The sequence below is a fragment of the Salarias fasciatus genome, chromosome 3, assembly GCF_902148845.1.
Source record: "Salarias fasciatus chromosome 3, fSalaFa1.1, whole genome shotgun sequence".
Classification (NCBI taxonomy): domain Eukaryota; kingdom Metazoa; phylum Chordata; class Actinopteri; order Blenniiformes; family Blenniidae; genus Salarias; species Salarias fasciatus.
The window spans coordinates 20,404,732-20,429,413 of record NC_043747.1 but is presented as its reverse complement, the minus strand read 5'-3'; the positions used below and the strand labels follow the sequence as shown (position 1 = coordinate 20,429,413).

General features: G+C 40.9%; 4 protein-coding genes across 7 annotated transcripts; 1 reads left to right on the top strand and 3 right to left on the bottom strand.

The window, feature by feature from the left end:
- Positions 1-1,688: 1,688 nt before the first annotated feature.
- On the bottom strand, positions 1,689-4,565 carry LOC115386012 (probable E3 ubiquitin-protein ligase ARI7). 2 transcript variants are annotated; one of them, XM_030088143.1, is made up of 4 exons: positions 4,309-4,565; positions 3,634-3,734; positions 3,105-3,257; positions 1,690-2,253 (listed from the first exon to the last, which is right to left on the bottom strand). In XM_030088143.1, the coding sequence occupies exons 1-4, from the start codon at positions 4,451-4,453 to the stop codon at positions 1,783-1,785; spliced, it is 870 nt and encodes a 289-aa protein (XP_029944003.1). In that variant the 5' UTR covers positions 4,454-4,565; the 3' UTR covers positions 1,690-1,782. The 2 variants fall into 2 exon arrangements, with proteins under 2 accessions (XP_029944004.1, XP_029944003.1); XM_030088144.1 differs by lacking the exon at positions 3,105-3,257 and having other exon boundaries at positions 1,689-2,253.
- A 180-nt stretch (positions 4,566-4,745) lies between these two features.
- On the bottom strand, positions 4,746-8,123 carry LOC115386011 (uncharacterized). The gene is made up of 4 exons (XM_030088141.1): positions 7,918-8,123; positions 7,723-7,823; positions 7,306-7,458; positions 4,746-6,573 (listed from the first exon to the last, which is right to left on the bottom strand). The coding sequence occupies exons 1-4, from the start codon at positions 8,069-8,071 to the stop codon at positions 6,106-6,108; spliced, it is 876 nt and encodes a 291-aa protein (XP_029944001.1). The 5' UTR covers positions 8,072-8,123; the 3' UTR covers positions 4,746-6,105.
- Positions 8,124-13,076: 4,953 nt separating this feature from the next.
- LOC115384915 (probable ubiquitin carboxyl-terminal hydrolase 5) lies at positions 13,077-17,368 on the top strand. 3 transcript variants are annotated; one of them, XM_030087089.1, is made up of 13 exons: positions 13,100-13,125; positions 13,449-13,795; positions 14,028-14,095; positions 14,325-14,430; positions 15,398-15,507; positions 15,591-15,661; positions 15,742-15,867; positions 16,047-16,142; positions 16,261-16,389; positions 16,476-16,595; positions 16,704-16,741; positions 16,827-16,858; positions 16,938-17,368. In XM_030087089.1, the coding sequence occupies exons 1-13, from the start codon at positions 13,102-13,104 to the stop codon at positions 17,159-17,161; spliced, it is 1,491 nt and encodes a 496-aa protein (XP_029942949.1). In that variant the 5' UTR covers positions 13,100-13,101; the 3' UTR covers positions 17,162-17,368. The 3 variants fall into 3 exon arrangements, with proteins under 3 accessions (XP_029942951.1, XP_029942949.1, XP_029942950.1); XM_030087091.1 differs by having other exon boundaries at positions 13,077-13,795; XM_030087090.1 differs by lacking the exon at positions 16,938-17,368 and having other exon boundaries at positions 16,827-16,928.
- Positions 17,369-18,464: 1,096 nt separating this feature from the next.
- LOC115382286 (E3 ubiquitin-protein ligase RNF19A-like) lies at positions 18,465-20,722 on the bottom strand. Its single transcript, XM_030083993.1, has 4 exons — positions 20,302-20,722; positions 20,105-20,205; positions 19,552-19,704; positions 18,465-19,120 (listed from the first exon to the last, which is right to left on the bottom strand). The coding sequence occupies exons 1-4, from the start codon at positions 20,720-20,722 to the stop codon at positions 18,644-18,646; spliced, it is 1,152 nt and encodes a 383-aa protein (XP_029939853.1). The 3' UTR covers positions 18,465-18,643.
- Positions 20,723-24,682: the final 3,960 nt, after the last annotated feature.

Below are 24,682 nucleotides of genomic sequence, written 5' to 3'. Positions count from 1 at the left end.
ATTTTCAATGAGTGAAAAAGTAACTGCACTTCTAGTTCAGCCAGTAACTCGTACCTACGACTGAACAAGATGAGTACAAGACAAGTTCCATGCAGTGGGACCCAACTTGGGGTCTGGGACCCCATGTGAGGCCTTGAGGGTTTTCCAGGAAATCACAGGGAGTGGGGCAGAACTGTGACACTCCAGGACTAATGTCTCATCCCAGCTCTGACGGTGAAACACTGAATGTGTCCTCAGGCGGCGACCTCCGGATGGTCTACAAGGCGGTGACGATGGAGGAATCAGCCATGGTGTCCACTTACGGCATCACGCACTTGGCCACCATTACCACTCTGCTGGTGCTGCCCGGAGGAGTCTGATCTGCTCAGAACCTGGAGGAGGGAAACGAAACGCTGCAGAGTTTGGAGTCCAAACAGGAACCAGCAACAACAAAAAACTCTTCCTTTCAAACTTCATGTGAAGATGGCCTTGTTTTCACAACATTGACTTGTGTTTGGGCGAAACCATCATCTCAGAAGTGAGGGGGTGAAATTTTCAGATTGCTGTTGAGCGATTCATCATCCTGTCTTATTCAGTGGAGCCTCTCCTGAGTGGCCAAAGAATCACATGATCATTAAAAGTCACAGCACCAGCAGAGCGGCTTTCGTTCTTCAAACTAAATCCCAAGAAATTCTCCAGTTTCGCAGGAAATCTCTGAACAAGTTGTTCTGGTCTGCCTCCTCCTCACTCTGCTTTCTTTATTGTGGCAATAAAGATTTCTTTTAACTATGTTGAAAGCTGTAATGAGCACAAGTTCTGCACAGAAATGAAAGAGGATTGAGTTTATTTGTGGCATCAACTAACAAGCAAAGAGCGTAACACTGGAAACAGCATTAGTATTCTTGTTACTAGCTTAACTTGATATGTTGGTGTGTATCTCGTCATGTCCCCCATGTACCAACCGTCCGTTTCGCTCATGAACTTCTTTAAACTGTTCTTTGGATGATTTAAAAGTGTACTGAAATGTTATTTCACTGTGTCTCTGACATTTAACCTAAAATCAAAGGTTTTAACCGCAATGTGTATTTGAAATTCAGCATAAAGACACTTTAACACCAGTTACAACCAACAACAAAAAAGGAGATAAACAAGTTATTAAATATGATGGCTCACCTCATAAAGAGTTCAAGGCTATTTCCCTCTGGGAAAACTCACAAATGAAATTCTAGTAAAAAGGTTGGAGGACATTTGCTTGCTAAAATAAAATACTATAAATCTCCCTTCAAACCCTTTTTAAAACATGTGTTTTGGTCAGCTAGGCCAAAAGGACACAGCACCCCAGCAGTAAATGGAATCAAACCCAGAGTGTGAGGAACCCCGCCTAGGGAAACACTGGGGTAAAAAAAAAAGAAAACTAAAAACCTTAAAATATATGAAATGGAAAAAGGGCTGATGTAAGATAAATGAAATAAAGTCAAAGGTTAAAAAGAAAAAGTACATCATGAAATAAATAAACAATGATGGTTTGAATGAGAAGGTTAACTGGTGACTCTAAATTCCGCTTTGCTGTGAATGTGAGTGTGTGTGGTTGTCTGTCTCTGTGACAGACTGGTGTCCAGGCTGGATCCTGTCCTCACCCTCAAGTACCTGGGATTGGTTCCAGTGTACTGCGACCCAAAAAGGTCCAGCAGCTCAAAAACATGAATGAAGGAACACATGGATACACACACATTTCAAATTTATTCTTGAACTGTAGTGCGACAGCGATGTAGCTCAAACTAGTGGTGCACGACCACAAGACAGTTAAACAGATCTGTGCAGGAATAAAACCCTGCTCGGTATGGAGGTCTGTCTTGGAGCCACGCCGCCGGAGCAAGGGTCATAAGGGTCACTGGTCTCACAGCAGTCGTCGGTGTTCTTCAGACACACGAAGCAGAAATCCTCCCCGCATTGAGGGCACAACAAGAATTTGCAGCCGGTTTGGTCGTGTCCCAGCAGGAAGCCACAGGAGGGACAGGCCCGGATGGAGGGGCAGCCGGTGACCCCCTCCACTTCTAAGAAGGTCATGTCTGGACAGTTCTTCAGAGTCTCCAGGGACTTATCTGAGCAGCCTCTGTTGTCACAGCCGTCTGTACGTGGCGACGGGCCTCGCCACTCTCTCAGGCACTGCCAGCAGAGGAAGAACGGCCTTCTGTGGTTTCTGGTGCACCATGTGCACTCAACGCAGAGGTTGGTGAAATCACTCCTCAACACTGTGGATTGGCAGCCAGGACACTGAAGAGGGAAAAGAAACGCTTGTTCATGCAGACATTTCTCAGAATGGAGTCCAGCTTCTTTACATGTTTGGTCTCATGAAGACAAAAAAGTTCTCTTGGTCCAAGACCATCTTTCAGGAGATCCAAAAATGTCATGGCCTGTACAGACTCTGCGATGTGATCTTGTAAGGCCATTTTACGTTAGCTTTGCATTTCATTAGCATTTTCTTTTATAAACTATCATTTTCCAACAAAACAAACTACATGTAAACTTAATAAACATCGCCGGTTGCAGCATAAGTCCCACCATCGCCCCAAATTTCTGATACTATCAAAACTTTATCGCAGCTTATCATTGATTGCAGATGAGGGCGTTGGTCGTCCTTGACCCGGTTTCACAGGGCGACGTAGGACCACAGATTTCGAATGAAGACAAACGATATCGCTACGATTCTCTCACGATTGATAACTTTCATCTGGGACGGTCAAAAATCACAGAGTCTGTATAGGCCTTTTGGCCTGACTGCCATGTTTTGGTTTGGTAGTTCTTACTAGTGTGGTTCGTTGACTCGCTACGACTGCAGTCAAAAAGATTAATTAAGAATGCAAACTGAAAAAAAAGTCTGACTACATAAAACGAAGAAAAACTGAACATACATCAGTATTGTACAACTAGAATAGAATTTCCCTCTGGGATTAATGAAGTTATTCTCTTCTATTCTATATTAATAAATTATCCTAACCCATTTGGAATCATATTTCTGGTTAGCGAAAGTCAACAACTTGTCAACGCAAATATATAAATAAATAAATTAGAACAGTGTAAGACAGAAGAATTTAGGTGATTATAAAAGGTAAAGCAATTCTCACTAATTTGATGTCGAAGCAGTCCTTGGCGTTATCAAATATTTTGTTTTCAAAGTAGCGGACTTCTTCAGGGGTCAGAAGAGCCATTCGATGGACTTCCTTGAAGGACCACCGAACATCACAGTCAGGCATCCCACAAACAAAGAATCTCTGGCCCTTCAAAGGTCAAAGAGGAAAAGAAAATCATCCATCAAAGGTCAATGAAAGAGAATATAAAAACCTTGATTACTGGGACTGACTGAAATTGATTGCATCTGTCTTACTTAAATGTTTTATGTGTACTTTCTTTAAATTCTCCCCTTGTAATTAACTTTATTGAGACTTTATTTTGCATATTTTGGAACATCATTGGGTTGTTTAAATTGGACAAGTGGATGAATAAGGCAAGGTTTTCAAGGTGAATAGTTACAGTTTCAGTCCACCTTAAAAAAAAAAACTTTATTCAACTGTCCAGCAGGTGGACTGCTGGATAAATGAAGGGTAAATGAAGGATTTAAGGTGGATTGGGGAGTGACCTGAACCTTGGACAGACCTGGTCCAGCTGCCGGCGGCACCAGTTGGTGAGAGACGTCGGGGTGACGGCGTGACCACAAGACATCAGAGCTCTGGGAGACGGAAAGTTGTCCAACTCAACTGTGAATGATGAAGGGATGTCAGAGAAAAGCAGTTCAGATTATTAGACTGACACAGCTTGGAAACCATGAAGCCTTCTACCCACTGAGGACTCACAGCCCCACGCACAGCCAAGACAGGGGAAGTGACGCCCCGCCCCCCACCCCTTTCACAAAGTTGTCTTCCCAAAAATCATTGTAAGCACAAATATTAAAAAAAAGTAATAATAATAAAATAATAATGTCAAATAACAGCTGAACACAAGCGGTACATACGATACACATAAAGAAATGTGTTTCCTGATTATTGAAAGATGTTACCCCCCCCCCTCATCATTTTCGTGGTTCGGTCCACATTGTTTCTCTAAGGGGCGTGGCTACCGGCTGCTCCGCTCGTGACCGTCTCACAGGTGAGGAAGCCACAGCAATGTGTGAAAGCCAGTAAGTTATTTATCTCACCACAAATGCAAGGCTGTAAAATTCAAAGTGTAATTTCTCCTGCTTTGTCCAAAACTACTTTTATCCCCCACCCCCCCACCCCCCCAAAAAAACAAACAAAAAAAAAAAACGGGATGGTATTTCCCCCCCGGACTCACAGTCAAGTTGATCTTCTTCATCCACGATGATCAGAGTCGGATCGTCCGGGTCGAAGCGCTTCTCCTCCGGTGTGGATTCTCTCTGATCCTCCTCACATTCTGTTTTTCTACCGTTTTCCTCCTGAATGATTCCCTTTGACTCCATCTCCTCTGAGTCTCCTCACTCTGTAAAGATCCTCACCTCACATCGGAGCTGTGAGAGGTCACGTGATTTACGAGCCTCGCGGTTTAAAATCCCCCAAAATACCGATCACTTATCTGCCCTTGAGCACGATATGATCTGATCAGCTGGGGTTTTCCGAAAGATATACAATAAAACAGAAAGCGAAACCTTCTGAACACTTTTAAATAGGGGAAGTCTGTGGAGTGATTATTGACAAACAGCAGCAGGAGGAGGAAGAGGAGAACCTGTTCAGCTTCATCAACAAACACTCTCAATATCCTCTCAATCACAATGTTTTATAATCAGTATAAAAATACAGCTTTCAGTCACTCCAAGGAGCTTTTAGAGAGAAAGATCCAACATTTCCAAATAACATGACAACTGCATTGCTAAAACTTATAAATTACAGAAATCCTACCCAAATCACACATTTTTTCACCCTTTCAAATAGAAAAAATCTTTCCCAATGTGCTTTATCAACACTGATAGATTACATATTACTTATTATGTCAGAATGCAATGTTTCTTTTACACAAAAATACACAGAATATGAATTCCAAAACCATTTTTCTTCATGTATTTTTCTAAGATGAATGCATCAATGAGGAGCACGAACTGGAAATATCAGAAATACTTCAAGAATGCTAATGGTGTTTATTTATTTTTTGGACATTTTAGTCTTTCCTTTTGTTAATATTGTTTTTTTTAATGAATAAACAAAATAAATGTCTTTTCAAACCTTTTTTTATGACGAATACATTTGGGAAATATATAATATGTTATAATCTGTGCAGGTCACATCTGGGACGTAGACTGGAGTAGACACTGAATTCTCATGTAGTCACATTTAAATGATCATCTGAACACTAATTTTTTAGTCATTTCTAACAATAATTACTAGCAAGTACCATATATATTTTAGTAATTAGAAACTATGAATTTAATGCAGTTATTCAATTTCTAACTCGTGAAGTTGGTTTCCAGATGTGGACCACCTGAGAGGGGAGCTCTTTGGGCCTGACAACAGATGTTTCCTCTCCAGTCTCATCAGATCGGTGTGTGTCGTGTGTGTTTTGTGTGTGCATTCTCATCTTCTGTGTCTCAAATCTGTATTTCAGATGTGTTCTTGAATCCCATAAAGCTTGTCTGTTTCATGACGTTAATCAAACAGTTTATTGTAACTTCAGTTGTTGTTCTATACTTACAGGACATATAATTGCAACATTCACACATTCATACAGTCCCCCATGTGTATGAGATGAGGATTAATACTGAGTCCTCCATGAGTCCTGAGCATGGTAACATGAGGAGCATTGTGTTTCCATGACGAGAGGGGTGATTACATCCCAAAAACCTGTTTTTCTCATTTCATTTTCTTGATAAAATTAGTGACTGAGTAGAATTTGTTGGACAAAATGTCCAAATGTCTTGTGCTGCTGCTTCAGACCAACTAGTGGTGCACAGCTGCATGACAGTTACACGGTTCTTTGCGAGAATAAAACACTACTCGGTTATAAATAAAGTATTTTTGCTGAAAACGTCACATTAAGATTAGGAATCGACTGAAATTGGCAAGTGGCGTGAAAGCACCTTAAGAATAGAGACGTTACAAAGATCTGGATCATGAGCAGAACTTAATGGAACCAGTCTACCCTTTTCAGCACGGGTATGGAGGTCTGTCTCGGGGCCACGCCACTGGAACAGGCGTCAAAAGGTTCGCTTGTCTCGCAGCAGACGCCGGTGTTCTTCAGACACACGAAGCAGAAGCTCTTCCCACATCGAGGACACACCAAGTTCTTGCAGCCGGTTTTGTCGTGTCCCAGCAGGAAGCCACAGGCGGTACAGGCCCGGATGGAGGGGACACTCTTGACCCCCACCACGTGCAAGAAGGTCATGTCTGGACAGTTCTTCAGAGTCTCCAGGGGCTTATTGTAGCAGTCTTTGTTGTCACAGCGGTCTGTACGTGGCGACGGGCCTCGCCACTCTCTCAGGCACTGCCAGCAGAAGAAGAAAGGCTTTTTGCGGTCATTGGTGCACACCGTGCACTGAACGCAGAGGTTGGTGAAATCGTTCCTCATCATCGTGGTTTTGCAGCCAGGACACTGAAGAAGGACAGAAAGGTGTGTTAATGCAGACATTTCCCAACATGGAGTCCAGGGGTCGGTTCCACGATGCGGGTTCAACAAACGCTGAGTCTCATTCTGAACTGTGAGTCGATCCGCTCTGAGGCAGGAGTCTCTGAGTTCACAGTTTCAGAACTGCTGATTTCAATAAATTCGAAATAGTTCCAAACGGAGTTAAGACCGTTAGCCACAACTTTACAAAGACGGCATAAATGGAGCCCCGTTTGGACAAATCACCATGGCAACGGGGAGGCAGAGGGAGGGGTTTTCTTTTTAATGCGCTCATACGGTGCATCTGGATATAATTTTAGAAAGTAGTGTCACACGTTGCAGCTGCAGAAAAGAGGGAGAACACTGCTGCACGAATCAGTGCATCAGTTTGAATGTAGTCTTTTACAATCACAGCAATGCTACAGGAGGAAAACTGCCTGAACTTCAGAAAAAAAATTAATTTATTTAGATGCAATCAGACGACAACCACACTTGACAGCAGCTTAAAATGAAATATAAAATCAGAATAACAAAACTTATTCTATTGTCTTCTATGAATAACCTATCTGAACTCATTTAGAAGTATATTTCAAGTTACTGAACGTCTCACGCATCTCAAAGCAAATCTGAGGTAAAACATTGGCTCATTTCTGGCATAAATTGGCACTATGTAAGACAGAAGAATTTGAGTGAGTGTGCTATAGTTGAAGTAATACTCACTGATTTCATGTCGAAGCAATTCTTGATGTTTTCAAATATTTTGTTTTCAAAGTATCGCATTTCATCAGGGGTCAGAAGAGCCATTCGATGGACTTCCTTGAAGGACCACTGAGCATCACAGCCAGGCATCCCACAAACAAAGAATCTCTGGCCCTTCAAAGGTCAAAGAGGAAAAGAAAATCACCCATCAAAGGCAACAACACAGAAAGGCTAAAACATTATCAGGACCAACAATCTGTTTTCATCTCTGTATTACTTGTACTACTACTTTATTTACCCACCAGTCCACCTTAAAAAACTTTATTTATCCACCTGTCAGCTTAAGGTGGACTGGTAGGTAAATGAAGGTTTTAAGGTGGACTGGGGGTAACTAAAGGATTTAAGGTGGACTGGGAGTGACCTGAACCTTGGACAGACCTGGTCCAGCTGCCGGCGGCACCAGTTGGTGAGAGACGTCGGGGTGACGGCGTGACCACAAGACATCAGAGCTCTGGGAGACGGAAAGTTGTCCAACTCAACTGTGAATGATGATGGGATGTCAGAAAAACAGTCCAGAGTATCAGACTGACACAGAGTGGACACCATGAAGTCTTCTACCCACTGAGGACTCACAGTCTAGTTGATCTTCTTCATCCACGATGGTCAGAGTTGGATCGTTCTGGTCGTAGCGCTTCTCCTCCGGTGTGGATTCTCTCTCTTTACTGGTTTCCTCCTGCCTGCTCTCACTGGATCCCATCTTCTCTGAGTCTCTACACTCTCTAAACATCCTTTCACCTTCACGCCGGAGCACTGTTTCACAGAAGTCACGTGTTTTACGAGCCTCAAGAGTTGAAATCCTTGAAACTGCCAATTGCTTTTCTTCTCTTGAGCACATGACCAGCTGGGTTTCTCCCTAAAATCCAACAAAACAGAAAGTAAAACCTTATCAACTCCTTTAAACAGCTCTCTGCACCGATTATTGACAGACAGCAGCAGGAGGAGAAGCTGTTCAGACGGAGAGCTTCATCAACAAATAACTCGAGACTCACCTGCAAAAATGGGACTTCAGATTAAAGTACATGGACCCAGAGGAGAGAAGAAGATCATCGACCTCTGTGAGAAAGAGGAGCAGCTGGAGAAGATGACCGTTCTGCTTCTGAAGAAGATAATCGTTCAACAACTCAGCATCAGTAAGTCTTTATTTAGTAACTCACTCCACTATTTTCAAAGCAGCAACTAAAATTTTATGGGAATTTTCACTAACCCTTAAAGGAACTGTTTTAGTAACTAATAAAGTCCACTGCTGCTCTGAGCAGTAACTGTTCAGTATATCAGCAAGTAATACATTTCATGAACCAGCAAAGGAAAACCACAAATATTTTGAGCAGCAGCTATAAATAGAAACTAAAGGAACTTGATTTGAATAACCAGTAGAGCGACTTCACAACTTGACAACAAGAGCAATACAGTATAGGTTTCTGTTATTCAGTGTTAATGATCAGTCACTAAAGCTATAACTGAGGTCTGGGACGCCAGGAAACCACAGGGTGTGGGGCAGAGCTGTGACAGTAGTTGTTCTCCAGGACAAATGTCTCATCCTAATGTGTCCTCAGAGGGCGACCTCCGGATGGTCTTCCAGGCAGAGACGATGGAGGAGTCAAACATGTTGTCCACTTACAGCATCAAGCACATGTCGACCATTCACACGCTGCTGGTGCTGCCCGGAGGTCACTGATGTGCTCAGAACCTGGAGGAGGGAGAAGATGCAGAGTCTGGACTCCAGACAGGAAGCAGCAACAACAACAAAAAAGAACTCTTTCAAACTATGGATTAAATGTAAATATGTGTTTTTCATCATGAGCGAGCAACAAATATATTGACTTGTTTAAACGGTTCTTTGTACATAAAATAAATGTTTTAAAAGTGTGCTGAAGTGTCATTTCCCTCTGTCTCTGATAATGTTGTCAAAGTATTCTAAAATCCGTATATAAATACAATCCAACAATTCTGAATAACATGACAGTTGCACAACTAAAACTCTTAAAAAGTTCTCAAGACTGATCAAAATGACACATTTTCCATTATTTAAAAATGAAAAAACCTCTTCCAATGTGCTTTATCTCCACTGATAGATCACCTATATTATACTGAGTAATTACTATACTCTAATAAAATGTGTCTCTTACAGAAAAATAAACCATTTTTACATTATTTTCTCAAATCAATGAGGAATACCAACTGGACATTTTTAACAGAAACACTTCAAGAATACCATCAGTGTTTATTCTTTTTCCACTTTTTTAGTGTTTCCTTATATTTAATATGGTTTGTAAGAAAAAAACTCACAGATGCCAAAGTTATATGACCACTTGCCTCGTAAAAATTTAATGACTGTTTGCCGCATGGGGAATTCCCAAATCAAATTCAGCTAAAAAGAAGATTTTATTTGATATCAAAGCCCTGACATTTAATAATTCAAACTGTTAAAATTTGACACTGCATCCAAAACAAAGGAGCCACACAAATCAGCTGCTTTCTGTATTACCAAACTACTTGATGTATCAGGACTCAGAACAAATCATCTAACTAACAACTGATCAGTACTTACATGTACTTCACTGATTCAGTCTTGTGAACGGTGCCTCAACGCAGTCACTTCTTTTTTTATAATTTATATTTTTATTGTTTTTCCCACAATTATATAATCTCTTAAAGACAACAAGTTACTGTATGCTCATTTGGTCAAGAGATCATATATTCTTTAAGTTCAAACATCTTTTACCATACTCAAGGAATGAAATAAAATAAAATAAAATAAACTAACAAACAAAAAGAAATAACGCAAAAAAAAAAAGAAAAAAAGATTGTATATGTGTATGGATACATACAGTCATACCTACAAAGATATATATACACGTGCACTCTCACAATCACACGTGTACACAATCATACACTCACATCCATACATCTACACCTACATACACCTATATCTACACATACCTGTAGACACGTACATATGTATACATATACAAACCTATACATACTCACATTCATACCTATACATATGAATGCCCATTTACACGTATATATTCATACACACACATCCATACATACACATATACCTCATCAAACAATAATGATCCGTGGTTTTAATCCGGGGTGTAGGTAAATAATTCCTTTTCTTCTTATTTGTAGACCTTCCTTATTAAAGAGAAAAAAAAAAAACAATTTAAATCTTATCCCCCCTCTTCTAATAATTTGGTAACTCCTAAATAAAATCGGACCTCTGTTTCTTAATATACGTCAACCAGCTACTCCATACTTTACTAAATTTATCTACTTCTAATCTAATTGATGCCGTAAGCTTCTCCATGTTATAAATTTTTAACATTATATCCATCCATTCATCCACCTTTGGTGCTTGATCAGTTCCCCATTTCCTGGTAACTGCTTTTTTACTCGCCAGTAACATAATTCTTAATAATTTGTAATCTTCCCTCCTTTTTAAAATTAAATTTTCTAATTTCCCCAAATACATAGTTTCAAAATTATTTGGAACCTTTGTTTTCAGAGCTGTTGTTATAACTTTATTTATTTCTGTCCAATATTGGATGATTGGGGAGCACCCCCAGAAGATGTGGAAGTGATCTGCCTCCACTGCACCACAGGATCTCCAACACTTACGGTCTGCATATTTTCTCTGTGCAGGGGTTACAAAAAACCTTATTGTATTCTTCCAACCGTATTCCCTCCAAAAGTTAGAATTGGTGGTTCTCCACTGGTACCGATTTATTTCTTCCCAATCCTCTGTAGTCATTCTAATATTTGATTCTCTTTCCCATCTTTTTTTAACATACTCTGTGTTGTCGGCTTTAAAACTCTCTAATATGTTCTATAGTTTTGAGATTGCTTTCTGAATCTGTGATCCATGTGCATCCTTTATGATTTTTATCAAATCAGGCCAGGGAGAAATTAGATTAACTCTTTTGATCTCTTGCTCTAAATAATGTCGTAACTGCAAGTATCTATGAAAGTCCTTATTTTGCAACTTATATGTATCCTTCATTTCCTGGAAACTCAAAACAGATTTGGTCTTTATAACTTCCCAGTGCATTTTTGGCCCCATTTCCCACAATTTGAACGTATTATCCATCTTATTAGGCGTAAAATCTAAATCATAAGCAATCCATCTCAGAAATCTACTGTAGTTTGTCAAATTATATTTCCTAAGGGTCCCGTTCCAAATTTCCACAGATGTCCTCAACCACGGATTGATTTCCTGTTTCAGTAAAAAACTTAAATTCCTATCAAATATAATTGCCTGAATTGGGGGCCCCTCCATGAGCCCTTCTTCTATATCTTTCCATTTTGCAGAGTACTCTGGATTACACAGATTCAGCAAGACTCTCAGTTGCGCTGCCTGAAAATGACTTTTTAAACACGGCAACGCGAGACCACCCTTCAGTTTTGACAGTTGCAATGTTCTATACTTTACTCTAGGTCTTGCACCTTGCCATATAAACCTAGATATCATTTTGTCCCACTCTCTGAACTCCTTTTCAGATATTGGTCAACGCAGTCACTTCTGTGTACGACAGAGGTTGTTGTTCAGTTGAATTGATCATTGAATCCCAAAATTTTCCAATCAATTTTTATGCATTGTATTTTATCCCTCCTGACCGCCAGAGGCGGCGCTTAAAGCACTGGAATGTTCCCTTCGCACGAAGGGAACATTCCAGTGCTTTAAGCGCCGTCAGGAGGGATTCATAGAACCGTAGTTACATTTGGAATTTTTGATTTGGTTTGTTTGGGCTGTAGGAAGGTTTTTGTCACCGGAACAACAGTGTGAAAATATTGGAGACTTGGACAACAGAGAGATGGATCTAATCTGTTGATGACGGGCTTTCTACTTCATAAAGCTACGAGGTGTCAAGCTGTTGTTTTTCAGTCCTGAACTTCAACCTGCCAAAAACTTACCGAAAGGTTGTTTTATTACATGTTTTATGATAGCTCAATGATCCAGAACTGGCTGCTATCTTCCGCCCAATTCCTGTCAGGAGTTATAAATAGTTTCACCCTTGGTTGTTTTGGCAACACAATAAACAGAAATGCTTTTATCACTGGAAAAGGTTGACATGAAGAAGAATGTTGCTATGTGGATTGTCAGTCACATGCATTTGTGGGGTGAGGAGCACAGCCGAGCCTGTGGTTTTTACAGGAACCTCCCGTTCACTTCCTGTCAGTCACATTTGGAGCTGTGGGGAATTTCTGCTCTGGTTGTTTGGGGAAGCTCTGAGGTGCTTTAAGTCCTTTCTGAGGGATGAATTACAGAATGTGGTGCTGCCACTTGCAGGGCTCCGCCCAGATAAACACACCAGTACCGAGAAATCAATTTTTATTTTCACATCATTCCTTTTCCCGGGGGTTTCTTCCTTTAGTCTTAAACATGTAATGGGAGTTAATTTATAACTGAGTCCCTTAATTTACTCCACAATAACATGGTGTAAAAAAATGATATTATTCTTTATTGACTAAGGATTTTAGTTTCTCTTCATCTTTAACCACCCTGTTTACCTCAGATTGTTTTATGATTGTTTCGTATTTTCTTTGATCCACACGTAGAACTGCATTTAAATGACAAAATTTGAAATTGTGATGCTGATTTAGCTTTTCAAAGTTCACACTGAGGGAAAAAAGAAATATTTGAATCTTTTTTAAGCCATGCAAGTCAACAGTGGACAAACTTGATCTAAAGTATCCTCCTCCTGCTGCTGCTGCTCCTCCTCTTCCTCCTCCTACTTCCTTATAGGTTTTCTGATGTCACTCTGCGATCAGCAGTCGGTAAGTTGAGCTGTTTTCTTGACAGTTGTAGTTTGGTTTCTTTTTGTACAACTTGTTTTTGCTTTGCATTGAATTTTAAGGTCATTATTATACCTAACAACGACAATATTTCAAAAATACATAACTATGCTTTATAAGATATATTTCAGAACAGACTTTTAAATGTTAATGACAGTCAATTACAATACTTAAATTATATATTGGAAAATTGCAGACAACTTGACTAGCTGTTATTCCATTTATTTTTCAACTATTTAATTATGCTATAGGCAACATTGCAGGGTCATTATTACATTAATTGTGACTGTGATCGTGCAAATTAGACCTCTGACCTCAGTGAAGGTCAGAAGCAGGCCAGTGAGTCCCTCAAGACTCAGGTGATCAGCAGAAATCCCAGAGGACAGATCTCAGCCACCACACCACAAAGCTGTCCAGAAGGGGGCAGAGAAAGACCCCGGCAACCAGGAGGGCCGGCTCTCAGGGGACCAAGATCAGTAGGCGCTGCCCAGATACCCAGAGCAGGCAGAGCAGAGGGCCTGGGGCCCCAAGAGCCCAAGAGCCAAACCCACCCACTCAGACAGAGGGTCCTGACCATACCCAGGAGAACTGGACCCCACATACCGCCACCCAGGATGGGCAAGTGGTACAGCCGTGCCTCCCAGGAGCCAGGGTATTACTGCCTCCCTTTACACTCATCCCTACCCCACCCCACCCCCTCTTCGCTTCCACACATCCCCTCCCACCCCCCTCCATCCTATCTCCTCCTTAAGAAAGTTATTTAGTAGTTAGTGTTCAAATTGAACAAGTTAAGTGAAATTAAGTTCATTTATTGTAAAACTGAGAATGACGTACGGCTGAGAGGTGAAGTGGAAAACCAGCTTGTAACATGAGGACTCTTGCAGACAAACACATCTGGAGGAGGTGAAAACAGAAGGGGTGAAGAGAAGGCTCATCAGTCACAGATATGCAGGTGAAGTAAAGATAACCACTGTATGTAGATTTCAGACCCACAACATAAACAAAATACCAAAGAAATGAATGCTTTCTGTTACTATATGCTTTTTTTTTTTTCATGTAGCTTTAATTTATTTAACTTCTCTTATTGTAACATCACACACATTTAGGAATTTTAAGTAATAATGGTGCCTGATCTTTCCATTTGGAACTGGAAATGAACAAAAAAATATGTTTGTTTAAAGGGATTCAGCCACTCAGACCCCGTCACCCACTGATCAACCAGGGAGCCACATGTTATCTGAGCAGCATCCTGCAGGTTCTCTTCATGACCCCTGAGTTCCACCACAAGTATGAAGAGCTGTCTTCTCTGTGTTGCGTTTCACTCTATACACTTTTTAAGAAGTTAAAAAAACAACAACTAAAAATGCTGCTTGATGTACTGATGAGGGAGTGAATCAACACTGCCACCTAGTGTACAGCCTTTTAACAATTTCGAGTCCAAAATTAAAATGTGCCTGAATGAAATCAAGAGTGTGAAACACATTTTATTCAGGGGCCACATTCAGGGCAATTTGATATGGCGAGAGAATAATAATAATATTGGCTAAATGCCACAGCACAACTGCAAAAACTCACAACACAACAAAAAGCTACAATGGAAGTGTAGAACAGGTTCCCGGGGGACAATATTTTTTGACGGACCTTGTTGATTGAGGGCGAGTTTCATGGAATGTACGTGAAAAATTGCTGCTCAATGATTGTGATTAATGTGTTTTCAAAAATCAGCAACTTTTTTTTTAATCGTTCTTAAATACTCAAAAACGTTTTGCATGTAAATATATCTGAACCTGAACGCGTTCTGTTGTTAATCCTTTAGTTCCGTCAGTAAACGTTGTCCCCCCTGACCGGAGAATTTGATGAATTGTAAATATTGTCACTGCCACAAAGACATTAAAAGGGAATAAAAATAGTTGATTTAATCGTAATAATTTAAAGATTATTCTAAAGCAGTGTTCCCTCACTTTACATTATATCCAAGTTAATTCAGCGACATTACTTCTATTCATCTCAAACAATACTTCATTTTTATCATTGTACACCCCAATGATACTATGTTCAGTCATGAAAAGGACAGTGTTTCACTGTTTTAAATAAAGCAGGCACTCACCATGGTAGACCTTTCTCGATGTATAATAACCAGATTTTAGCCACTTAAGGTAACATAGAGGGTACTGGAAAATATACACTTCTGGTGCAAAATACAATCAAATAAAAAGAAAATGAGTGGTGAATAAAAACTTTCTCCCCTGTAAAGGTTGAATCCATCAAACACCTTAGATCAGCAGCTAGAACTCACCTTCAATAACCTGAAAGAAGGATCGTGTGGAACAGAAAACATCACAGACAGTCTGGGCATAAAAAACGGTACGTCGACCACTTAACAGCACAAGGAAACAACAAAGAGAAACATCAATAGGACTCATCCTGTGCTTTATTTTCATGTGCAGTTTATCAACAGCGAGACGCTGCTGAATGTCTGGAGAGGATTTTGAATAAAGTCAGTCCTGAGGCCTCGCAGGTGAGCAGCTCTGAACTGCAGCGGCTGCATCCAGGAGGGTCAGTGTGACGGCTGCTTTCAGCCCACTGCGGTGTGTGCAGGTTTTCAAAGGCCAGCTGAAAGACACTACAAGATGCTCCAACGGTCACATGATCATCGAAGAGACCAGTCCTTTCTTCACCCTGCCACTGTCGCTCCAAGGCGGACACGAAGCACCCTGCAGCCTGGTGAGAAGCAGCCAGCGGTGCTGGTTAGATGGTTTGTTGATGACTATCCAGCAGCTGTCTGGTTTTACTGTTGTTACCAGAGGGAGGCGAAGTCTCAGTCCCCAGAAAAACAATACACAAACGCAATGTTTGTTTATTCATTCATTTAATAAGTATTTAACTGTGTGTGTGTTTTGCAGAAGACCAGTTTCAGTGAGTTTTTCCTCAGGACAGAACACACTGGAGACGACATGGTGTACTGCACAGAATGCAGCCAGAAGACAGAGGGGAGCAGTGTGAGTTCTCCTGCATCAGCTGTACAGGACTGATAGAACTTCCTGAAATGTTGTTTGTACCACTGAGTTCATGTAATGAATCCTGTCTGTGTTTGCTGGACTTGTTTTTGCTCGGTAGGGATACGAGATGGTGGACTCTCCTCAAATCATGACTCTTCTCCTCAAGAGGTTTTACTTTGACTTCAACACCATGTCAGACATGAAGTCAAACTGCTGTGTGGAAGTGCCATTTAAAATCCAGATGATGGCAAGCAGAGGACGCCTGACAAACATTACTTATACTGTTTTTTAAAAAGAAGGTATTTTCACTGGTCTGCCTCTGTGTCATGCCAGAATAAGAGCTACACCCTGTACGGGATGGTGAATCACATGGGCAGTCTCGGAGGTGGACACTACACCGCCACCGTCCGGAGCAGGGAGGACAACACCTGGTACCACTGTGACGACACTCAGGTGACCGAGTTGCACAGAGATCCATTTCAAACCATTCTGTGCAAGTTCTTATAAAACAAAAACATTATTGTTTGAGTTTATGGATCTTTCTTTTGCTGCTGCTTGCAGGTGGAGCAACAGGAGTTTGGAAGCAATGAGACGTACAGGTATGTTCCCACAAAGTCTTTGAAGTAGAAGTCAAATTATATGATGGGAGAAGATATTTAATAATATATAATAATAATTTAACAGCTCTGGGACTGTATATCTGCTCATGTACAGAGGTAAGTTGGCAGAAACATGAAGGAAATCATTCTAGACAGAGGTAATGCAGAGTGTCTGAATGTGTTTCTCGTCTCTTAGAAGTTGAGGAGTTCATCGAAGAAGAGGACAAAGTGAAGGAGTTCAGATCCATACAGACCTGGAAGCGTCCAGGCCTCTTCTGTCTTGGTTTATTGGGCTGTAGTGTACTTGTCATTTTCAAATTTAAACATTTGCTGACCCACATGTGGACGGACCCTGTGATTGTCCATTGGACAGCTTTTGAAAATTTATATACTTACAATGAAAATTGGATTGACCTATGAGAAGTGTGGGATTGGTCAGTCGTGAGTCAACTCTGTCCAATCAACAGGTGCCCTCGTGGCCATGCTGATTTGTTTGCTTGTGTCACCTCCAGCCAGCAGGCAGAGGTGGACGAACATGGGTGAGTGCAGCTCCAGTGATGGTAAAGATAAAATCATTGTTGTCAAATTGTCTTTAATAGGAATCAAATAAACACAAAGACAAAAAGCCATTTATGATCTCTCGTGTTTCTACTCAGTGTGACTCTCATTAACCTTTGCGTTTTTCTCATTGAATTTGCCAGTTTGTTCATATGTTCAGGCAGGTGAACAAAATGAAAAAAATAAACAATGTTAATGGTTCCTTGTTTCAGCCATTCTGTGTGCTGTTGGTGGGCGTGAATGAGGTGTTATGATTGAATGCTTTCGACTGAAAATCTGCAGAAGTCCAGAAAGTTCTTCTTCAACCAAACGGGAAGCATCAGAGCTGAGACTGCTGAAGTGACGATGGACAGAGATGATGTGAAATGCGCATTTGATAAATGTGAAAGTGTGTGTAAATAGGGTTGTTATTCATTTAAAAATAATCATCCATCCATCCATCCATCCATCCATTTCCTGCCGCTTGTCCTTTTCGGGATAGCGGGTGGCTGGAGCCGATCCCAGCGGCTGTGGGCGAGGGCGGGTTACACCCTGGACAGATCGCCAGTCTGTCACAGGGCTAAAAATAGTCATAATATCAATAAATTTTCCAACCAGTATTTATGTGATTTGGTCTATCTCAGCTCTGCTGTCAGCCTCAGTCTGGGGGTCCCGGTGCCTCGGTGGAGGGTCTCTGTTACAGACACAGATGCACAGGGCCGAACAGGCTCCAGATCCAGGTGTCTGGATCAGGATGGGCCAACTGTCCAGCAGGGGGCACCACTTTACATCCAACCCTCTGATACTGTTGCTTTAAGTCAGGTTTCCATGAGCAAGAATTCAACAACAGTCAACCAGATGTGTTTTCTTTACCAGTGTTGTCTCCTCTGTGTGTTTCATCTTCCTCTTCTGCCCTCAGGTCAAAGGGCACCAGGGGTCAGTTTCTGTAGATCTTCTGTAGAAGAACCTCAGTGAAGAGCAGCACTGCTGGCTCCACCAGGATTTTATTGATTATGTCAATTTAATACACTGTGGAGTTAGTTTGTTCTGATTGTGTTCACACACCGCTCCATGACTCCTGAGCATGATGATAATTTATTTCAGACACAAATGTAACAATATCCACATTCATATTATGAATACATATACATTTCAAATGTGTTCTTGAATCCCATAAAGTCTGTAACCACATAACCATCACGTTTCCATGACTACGGAAGATGACAAGAGTAGCATCCTGTTACCATGACTACAGATTAGATGCAGCATTTTGTTGAAAGTGTCATGATCAAATTATGGATCAACCTAACTTAGCAAATGTGAAAAACAACCCAAGATGACTGAGAGCTGGATCACGAGCAAGACTTAATAGAACCAGTCTTCCCAGTCCTCCCACTTCAGGGTGGGTATGGAGGTCTGTCTTGGGGCCACGCCACTGGAACAAGGGTCATAAAGGCCACTTGTCTCACAGCAGATTTTTTTGTTCTTCAGACACACAAAGCAGAACTCCTCCCAGCATCGAGCACAAGCCAAGAATTTGCACCAGGCTTTGTTGTGTTCCAGCAGGAAGCCACAGAGGGGACAGGCCCGGATGGAGGGGCAGCCGGTGACCCCCTTCACGTCTGAGAAGGTCATGTCTGGACAGTTCTTCAGAGTCTCCAGGGACTTATCGAAGCAGTCTTTGTTGTCACAGCGGTCTGTACGTGGCGACGGGCCACGCCACTCTCTCAGGCACTGCCAGCAGAAGAAGAAAGGCCTTCTGCGGTCTTTGGTGCACACCGTGCACTTAACACAGAGGTTGGTGAAATCACTCCTCATCACTGTGGATTTGCAGCCAGGACACTGAAGAGGGAAAAGAAACACTTGTTAATGCAGACATTTCCCAACATGGAGTCCAGCTTCTTGATATATGTTTGAAGGAATAAAAACTTCAAGACCATCTTTAAGGAGATCCAGCAGTGTTATGGCTTCACTGTGTTTTGCTCAGTGGTCTGGTGACTATACTGGTCATGGTGTCAATCAATTCAATAATTACAAAATAAGATTAATTAAGAATGGAAACTGCATTACAGTATTAAAAACAAAATCAATATAAGATAACACATAGCCACACCTTCACCAGTCAGCCCCCATTTTTAATAGTTACTGAAAATCTCCTGCTTCTCACAGCAAATCTGGAGTAAAATATTTTATCATTTCTGGCTGAAGTTGGTGTCATTATAAGATAGAAATAATAACATTTGAGTGAATGTAGAAACTGAAGAGATACTCACTAATTTGACATTGAATAAGTCCTTGGTGTTATTGAATAATTTGTTTTCAAAGTAGTCCATTTCTTCAGCTGTCAGCAGAGCCATTTGACGGACCTCCTCATAGGACCACTCCACATCACAGTCAGGCATCCCACAAACAAAAAAAATCTGGCCCTTCAAAGGTCAAAGAAGAAAAGAAAATCACCCATTAAAGGTAAATGAAAAAGAAAGACTAAAACCTTTGTTACTGGGACTAATCCTTCCTTAAATTCTTTTTCACCTCTGTCTTCTTTTAATGTATTTGTGGATTGTGAAATGACAATAAAGGAAGTCTAAGTCTACGTCTATGTATACTTTGTTTCAATTTTCATCTTGTATTATATTTTATTGTGGCTTTCTTGTACTGTTAAAACTAATTTTTAACTTGCTTTTTCATTTAATTGGACTCTTTAAATAGGACAAGAGCATGAAGAAGGTAAAGTTATGAATATGGATTAATAAAGGGTTTAAGGTGGACTGGTGGATTAATCAAGTGTTTAAGGTGGACTGGGAGTAACCTGAACCTTGGACAGACCTGGTCCAGCTGCCGGCGGCACCAGTTGGTGAGAGACGTCGGGGTGACGGCGTGACCGCAAGACATCAGAGCTCTGGGAGACTGAAAGTTGTCCAACTCAACTGTGAATGATGAAGGGATGTCAGAGAAAAACAGTTCAGAGTGTTAGACTGACACAGAGTGGACACCATGAAGTCTTCTACCCACTGAGGACTCACAGTCTAGTTGATCTTCTTCATCCACGATGGTCAGAGTCGGATCGTTCGGGTTGTAGCGCTTCTCCTCCGGTGTGGATTCTCTCTCTTTCCTGCTTTCCTCCTGCCTGCTCTCCCTGGATCCCCTCTTCTCTGAGTCTCCTCTCCGTCTCAAGACCCTCCCAATTTCTTGGATCATTTCCTGCTGCAGAAGCAGAACTCTCATCTTCTCCGACTCCTCCTCGGTCTCACGCAGGTCGAGGATCTTCTTTAGTTCTCTGGGTCTCTGTACGTTTGCCTGAAGTCCATCTTTTGCGGGTGAGTCTCTCATTACGTCTTGATGTTGGAGTCTGTGCAGGGTCTCCATCTTCCTGCTGCTGCTGCTTTTTGTCTGATCATCTTTGCTTTCTTTGCTTCCCCGCTGCTTGCTCCCTTTGGATCCCATCTTCTCTGAGTCTCTTCTCTCTCGGAAGATCCTCTCGCCTTCACATCGTAGCAGAGATTAACAGAACTCAGGTGATTTACGAGTCCCACAAGTTGAAATCCCCTAAACTGCCAATCACTTGTCTTCCCTTGATCACATGACGATATTATGAGATGGGTTTTCCCTACAATAAAACAAAACAGAAAGCAAAACCTGATGAACTGTTTTCTTTCTGCTTGTTCAAATGAAGTATAAACAGCTCTCCTGAGCAGTGATGATTGACAAACTCCAGCAGGAAGATGGAGAACCTGCTCAGACTTGAACATCAACACATAATAAGAGATTCACCAGAAAAAAGGGGATGTCAGGTGAAAATAGAAGGACTCTGAGGAGAGAAGAAGATCCTCTACCTGTGTGAGGATCTCAGGCGGCGACCTCCGGATGGTCTTCCAGGCGGAGACGATGGAGGAATCAGCGATGTTGTCCACTTACAGCATCAAGCACATGTCCACCACTCACACACTGCTGGTGCTGCCCGGAGGTCACTGATGTGCTCCGAACCTGGAGGAGGGAAAAGATGCAGAGTCTGGACTCCAGACAGGAACCGGCAACAACTAAATCATGGACTTCATGTGAAGATGTGTTTTGTTGTTAACAAATATATTGACTTCTTTAAATCGTTCTGTGGATGACTTGGATATAAAGTTTACTGGAATGTTATTTCACTGTGTCTCTGACATTTAACCAGAATTCCCTGATGTGCTAAAGTTTTTTTCTTTTTTAAAAGAAATCAGAATAAAGATACACTTTAACACCAAACACAGTCAGTTCAATACATTTTTACCAAGAAATGTTTACCATCTAAGAATTCTCAAATAGCATGACAATAGTTTCACCCTTGGTTATTTATAAATGGAAGTGCTCTCATTACCGGAACGGGCAGCTTGGAGAATGTTGTTTGTCAAACTTAGAGACATCAGAGGAGTTAACCTGGGCAACACCCTGCTGAGTGTCGTGTGAGGTTAAAAAGATGAAAATCAAGAAATTGTATGACAGAAAATAACAATAATAAAAGAAACACAAATAAAAGCAATGCAGAAATACATAAATAGTTATGTTTCACTGAAGTGAAGAAGTTGCTGAAACAAATGCAAATAATCCAGCAACACTAATCCAGTTGAGAAATCTATTGATGATCATCAGTAATAGAATTCTGGACAACAGCAGAAAGGAATGACAGTGTTTCTACAAAATATCCTGCAACAGAGGATCAGGCTTTTGGTGGAATTTGCAGTTTGAACTGTTTTATGGTTGGAAAACGTTAAAATAGCCTGGGTTGTTTACGTTTGAGATTTTATGATTAATCCAGTCAAACTATTTCTTTAGTTCTTCTCCTCAATAAACTCAACCTGAATCATAAATTCTTGTGTCATCTGCAAACAAAACCAGTCTGAAAATGCTAGAAACTCTCCAGATGTCAAGTTTGGGGGCCTGTACCGACTCTCTGAACCTCTTATAATACATGTGAGAAATAATTTACTTTGTATTGATGTTTTGATCGGTTTCATTCAAACTTGATCTGAAGTTTCGGGTTCATGCAGACACCAGTCTGCTCATCTATCCAGGGCAGAGGCAACTGAAAATCTTCAAATCAAGCCAGTCGGGCTTGGGATTGATCCAAAAAACAGACATAAACATATTATCTGCATATGAGGCGAGGAAGAACAAGAACAGCTCTCTGCCAGACACTCAGCTCATTTGTGGTAACAATACTTCTTGGTAATAAATCTGACTGTGTTGAAAAGCTTTGTTCATTTCTTTCAAACAGGTGAAGCATTTGTCAGTCACGTGCATTTTTACAGGAACCTGCCGTTCCCTTCCTGTCAGTCACATTTGCAGCTGTGGGGAATTTCTGCTCTGGTTGTCATCAAGAAGCTCTGAGGTGCTTTCACTGCTGTATGAAGGATTAATTAAAGAATGTGGCGCTGCCACTTGCAGGGCTCCGCCCAGATAATCACACAGGTACCGAGAAATCAATTCTTCTCACATCATTCCTGGTCCTGGGGGTTTTCTCCCTCGGTCTTAAACATATGACAGGAGTCGTTCCACAGAAGAAGCCATCACCTCCACTCTCCATTCCCGTTTGTTTTTCTGTGTCACTTTGCTCCCATCGCTGCTGGACACTTTCAACAAGTGCTGCGACTGCAGGGCAGCGGCAGCCATCAGGGACATTCTCCACCCCTCTAATGGTCTATTCTCCCTGCTGACACCCGGATAGAGATACTGGAGCGTCCGGTATGGGACCACCAGGTTCCTGTGAAGCTTCTTCCCTCAGGCTGTGAGGCCCTGAACGCACAGTGAAGAATGACTGCCGAGAGCTTTTCTGCTCCTTACTGCACTTTGCTTTTCCTATTTCATCATGTGACTGTCTAATTATGTTCTTCATTGTCCGTATCATCTCTTCTTTTTATGTTTCTGTGATTTATTTTTTTCCGCTCCTTCCTTGATTTGTTCTACATTGCTTTTAACCTACAAGTACACTATTTCTGGTCCCCGGAACAATGGAATGACAAATAAAAAACTTTGACCTTTGACCTGTGAAGGTGAATTCCCTCTTTTACTCCACTGTGACATGGTGTAAAAATGGTTTATGATTTCAGTTTATCTTCTTCTTTCACCTTTGTTTTATCTCACATTGTTTTATTACTGTGCTTTGCTTCCATCAATACTCCTGCTCCTCCTCTTTCTTGATCCTCCTCCTCCTCCTCCTTCTTCCTCATGGATTGTCTGATTTCACTCAGTGATCAGCATTCGGTAAGTTGCGTTTTTTTTCTTCACAGCTGCAGTTTGGTTTCACTTTGAAAAACTGTTTTTGCCTAGACTTCGCATCGGATTTCAAGCTCATTATTACATGTTTCGTGTTTTTATTTAGACAACAATGACAATATTTTTAACTTTTCATAACAGACTCTGTCATGTTGATAACAGTCTATTGAAAACATTAGACATTTCTTAAAATACAAACAACATGACAAGCTGTCATTCCATTTATTTTTAAATTTTTAAACAATACAGACATTGCAAACATACATTTTTTTTAAAAAAAAATCTTAAAAGTATTTAAAATATTAATTAGAAAGTTCTGACAATGTTTTGATATTTTATTTTATTTTATTTTATTTTATTTTATTTTATTTTATTTTATTTTATTTGAAATATACATGAAAAATACAGACAACATTGCAGGGTTATGATTCTATTATTCTTTTTCCTTTTTTGCATTCATTTTTGCATGCAGTTCTCTTTGTAGTTGAAGAATGTTTTCATGCATTGAAGTTACTGTCTTGTTTCACATTGTCCACACTTCAAACAAATCTGTGAATAAATTTGCTCCAACAGCGGAACCAGAGTGACACATGTACTTCTCTGTACTGCCCCCTGCAGGAGGACAGAAGTACTGACTGCTTCATTCTGCTTTTTCACAGCACTTTAACGGCAGATCAACAAGAATTAAAAAAACCCAAGTATCTATACAATTTGTTTATTAATGTCTGAGTTATAGACTCTATAATCATCATAAATAAACACAAAAGGGGTGTGTAGGGGTGTTTTAATGAACTGATACAACAAACAAACAACTGAATAAGATAAGAAACTTATTCAGTTTTCAAAGTGAAATGAAGGCTTTTATTTACATATTTTAAAACTGAGAATGACCTTTGGTGGAGAGGTGGACTGGGAAACCAGCTTGTTTTGTAACATAAGGATAGGAGATTTAAGAAGAAAGATGCTGAGCTACGAACAAATAAACCTGGAGGAGGTGAAAACAGAAGGGATGGAGCAAAGGATCATCTGTAACAGAGGTGAAGGAAATATTTTATTTTAAAAAGATTTGATTTCATGTAACAGTGGCGCCTGATCTTTGCATTTGGATCTGGAAATGAACAACAAATGTGTTTGTTTAAAGGCTTTCAGCCACTC

Bases quoted from the DNA above. Each gene is read 5' to 3' on its own strand.
- LOC115386012 (XM_030088143.1), bottom strand. From the start codon at position 4,453: ATGGAGTCAAAGGGAATCATTCAGGAGGAAAACGGTAGAAAAACAGAA. The intron at 3,735-4,308 runs GTGAGTCCGGGG...CATCATTCACAG, and splicing joins TGAAGAAGATCAACTTGACT to TTGAGTTGGACAACTTTCCG. The intron at 3,258-3,633 runs GTCTGTCCAAGG...TGACCTTTGAAG, and splicing joins GCCGCCGGCAGCTGGACCAG to GGCCAGAGATTCTTTGTTTG.
- LOC115386011 (XM_030088141.1), bottom strand. From the start codon at position 8,071: ATGTTTAGAGAGTGTAGAGACTCAGAGAAGATGGGATCCAGTGAGAGC. The intron at 7,824-7,917 runs GTGAGTCCTCAG...CATCATTCACAG, and splicing joins TGAAGAAGATCAACTAGACT to TTGAGTTGGACAACTTTCCG. The intron at 6,574-7,305 runs GTGAGTATTACT...GTCCTTCTTCAG, and splicing joins ATTGCTTCGACATGAAATCA to TGTCCTGGCTGCAAAACCAC.
- LOC115384915 (XM_030087089.1), top strand. From the start codon at position 13,102: ATGTCACTCTGCGATCAGCAGTCG. The intron at 13,796-14,027 runs GTATTACTGCCT...GGACTCTTGCAG, and splicing joins CGTGCCTCCCAGGAGCCAGG to ACAAACACATCTGGAGGAGG. The intron at 16,390-16,475 runs GCAAGCAGAGGA...GTGTCATGCCAG, and splicing joins CATTTAAAATCCAGATGATG to AATAAGAGCTACACCCTGTA.
- LOC115382286 (XM_030083993.1), bottom strand. From the start codon at position 20,722: ATGGGATCCAAAGGGAGCAAGCAGCGGGGAAGCAAAGAAAGCAAAGAT. The intron at 20,206-20,301 runs GTGAGTCCTCAG...CATCATTCACAG, and splicing joins TGAAGAAGATCAACTAGACT to TTGAGTTGGACAACTTTCAG. The intron at 19,705-20,104 runs GTCTGTCCAAGG...TGACCTTTGAAG, and splicing joins GCCGCCGGCAGCTGGACCAG to GGCCAGATTTTTTTTGTTTG.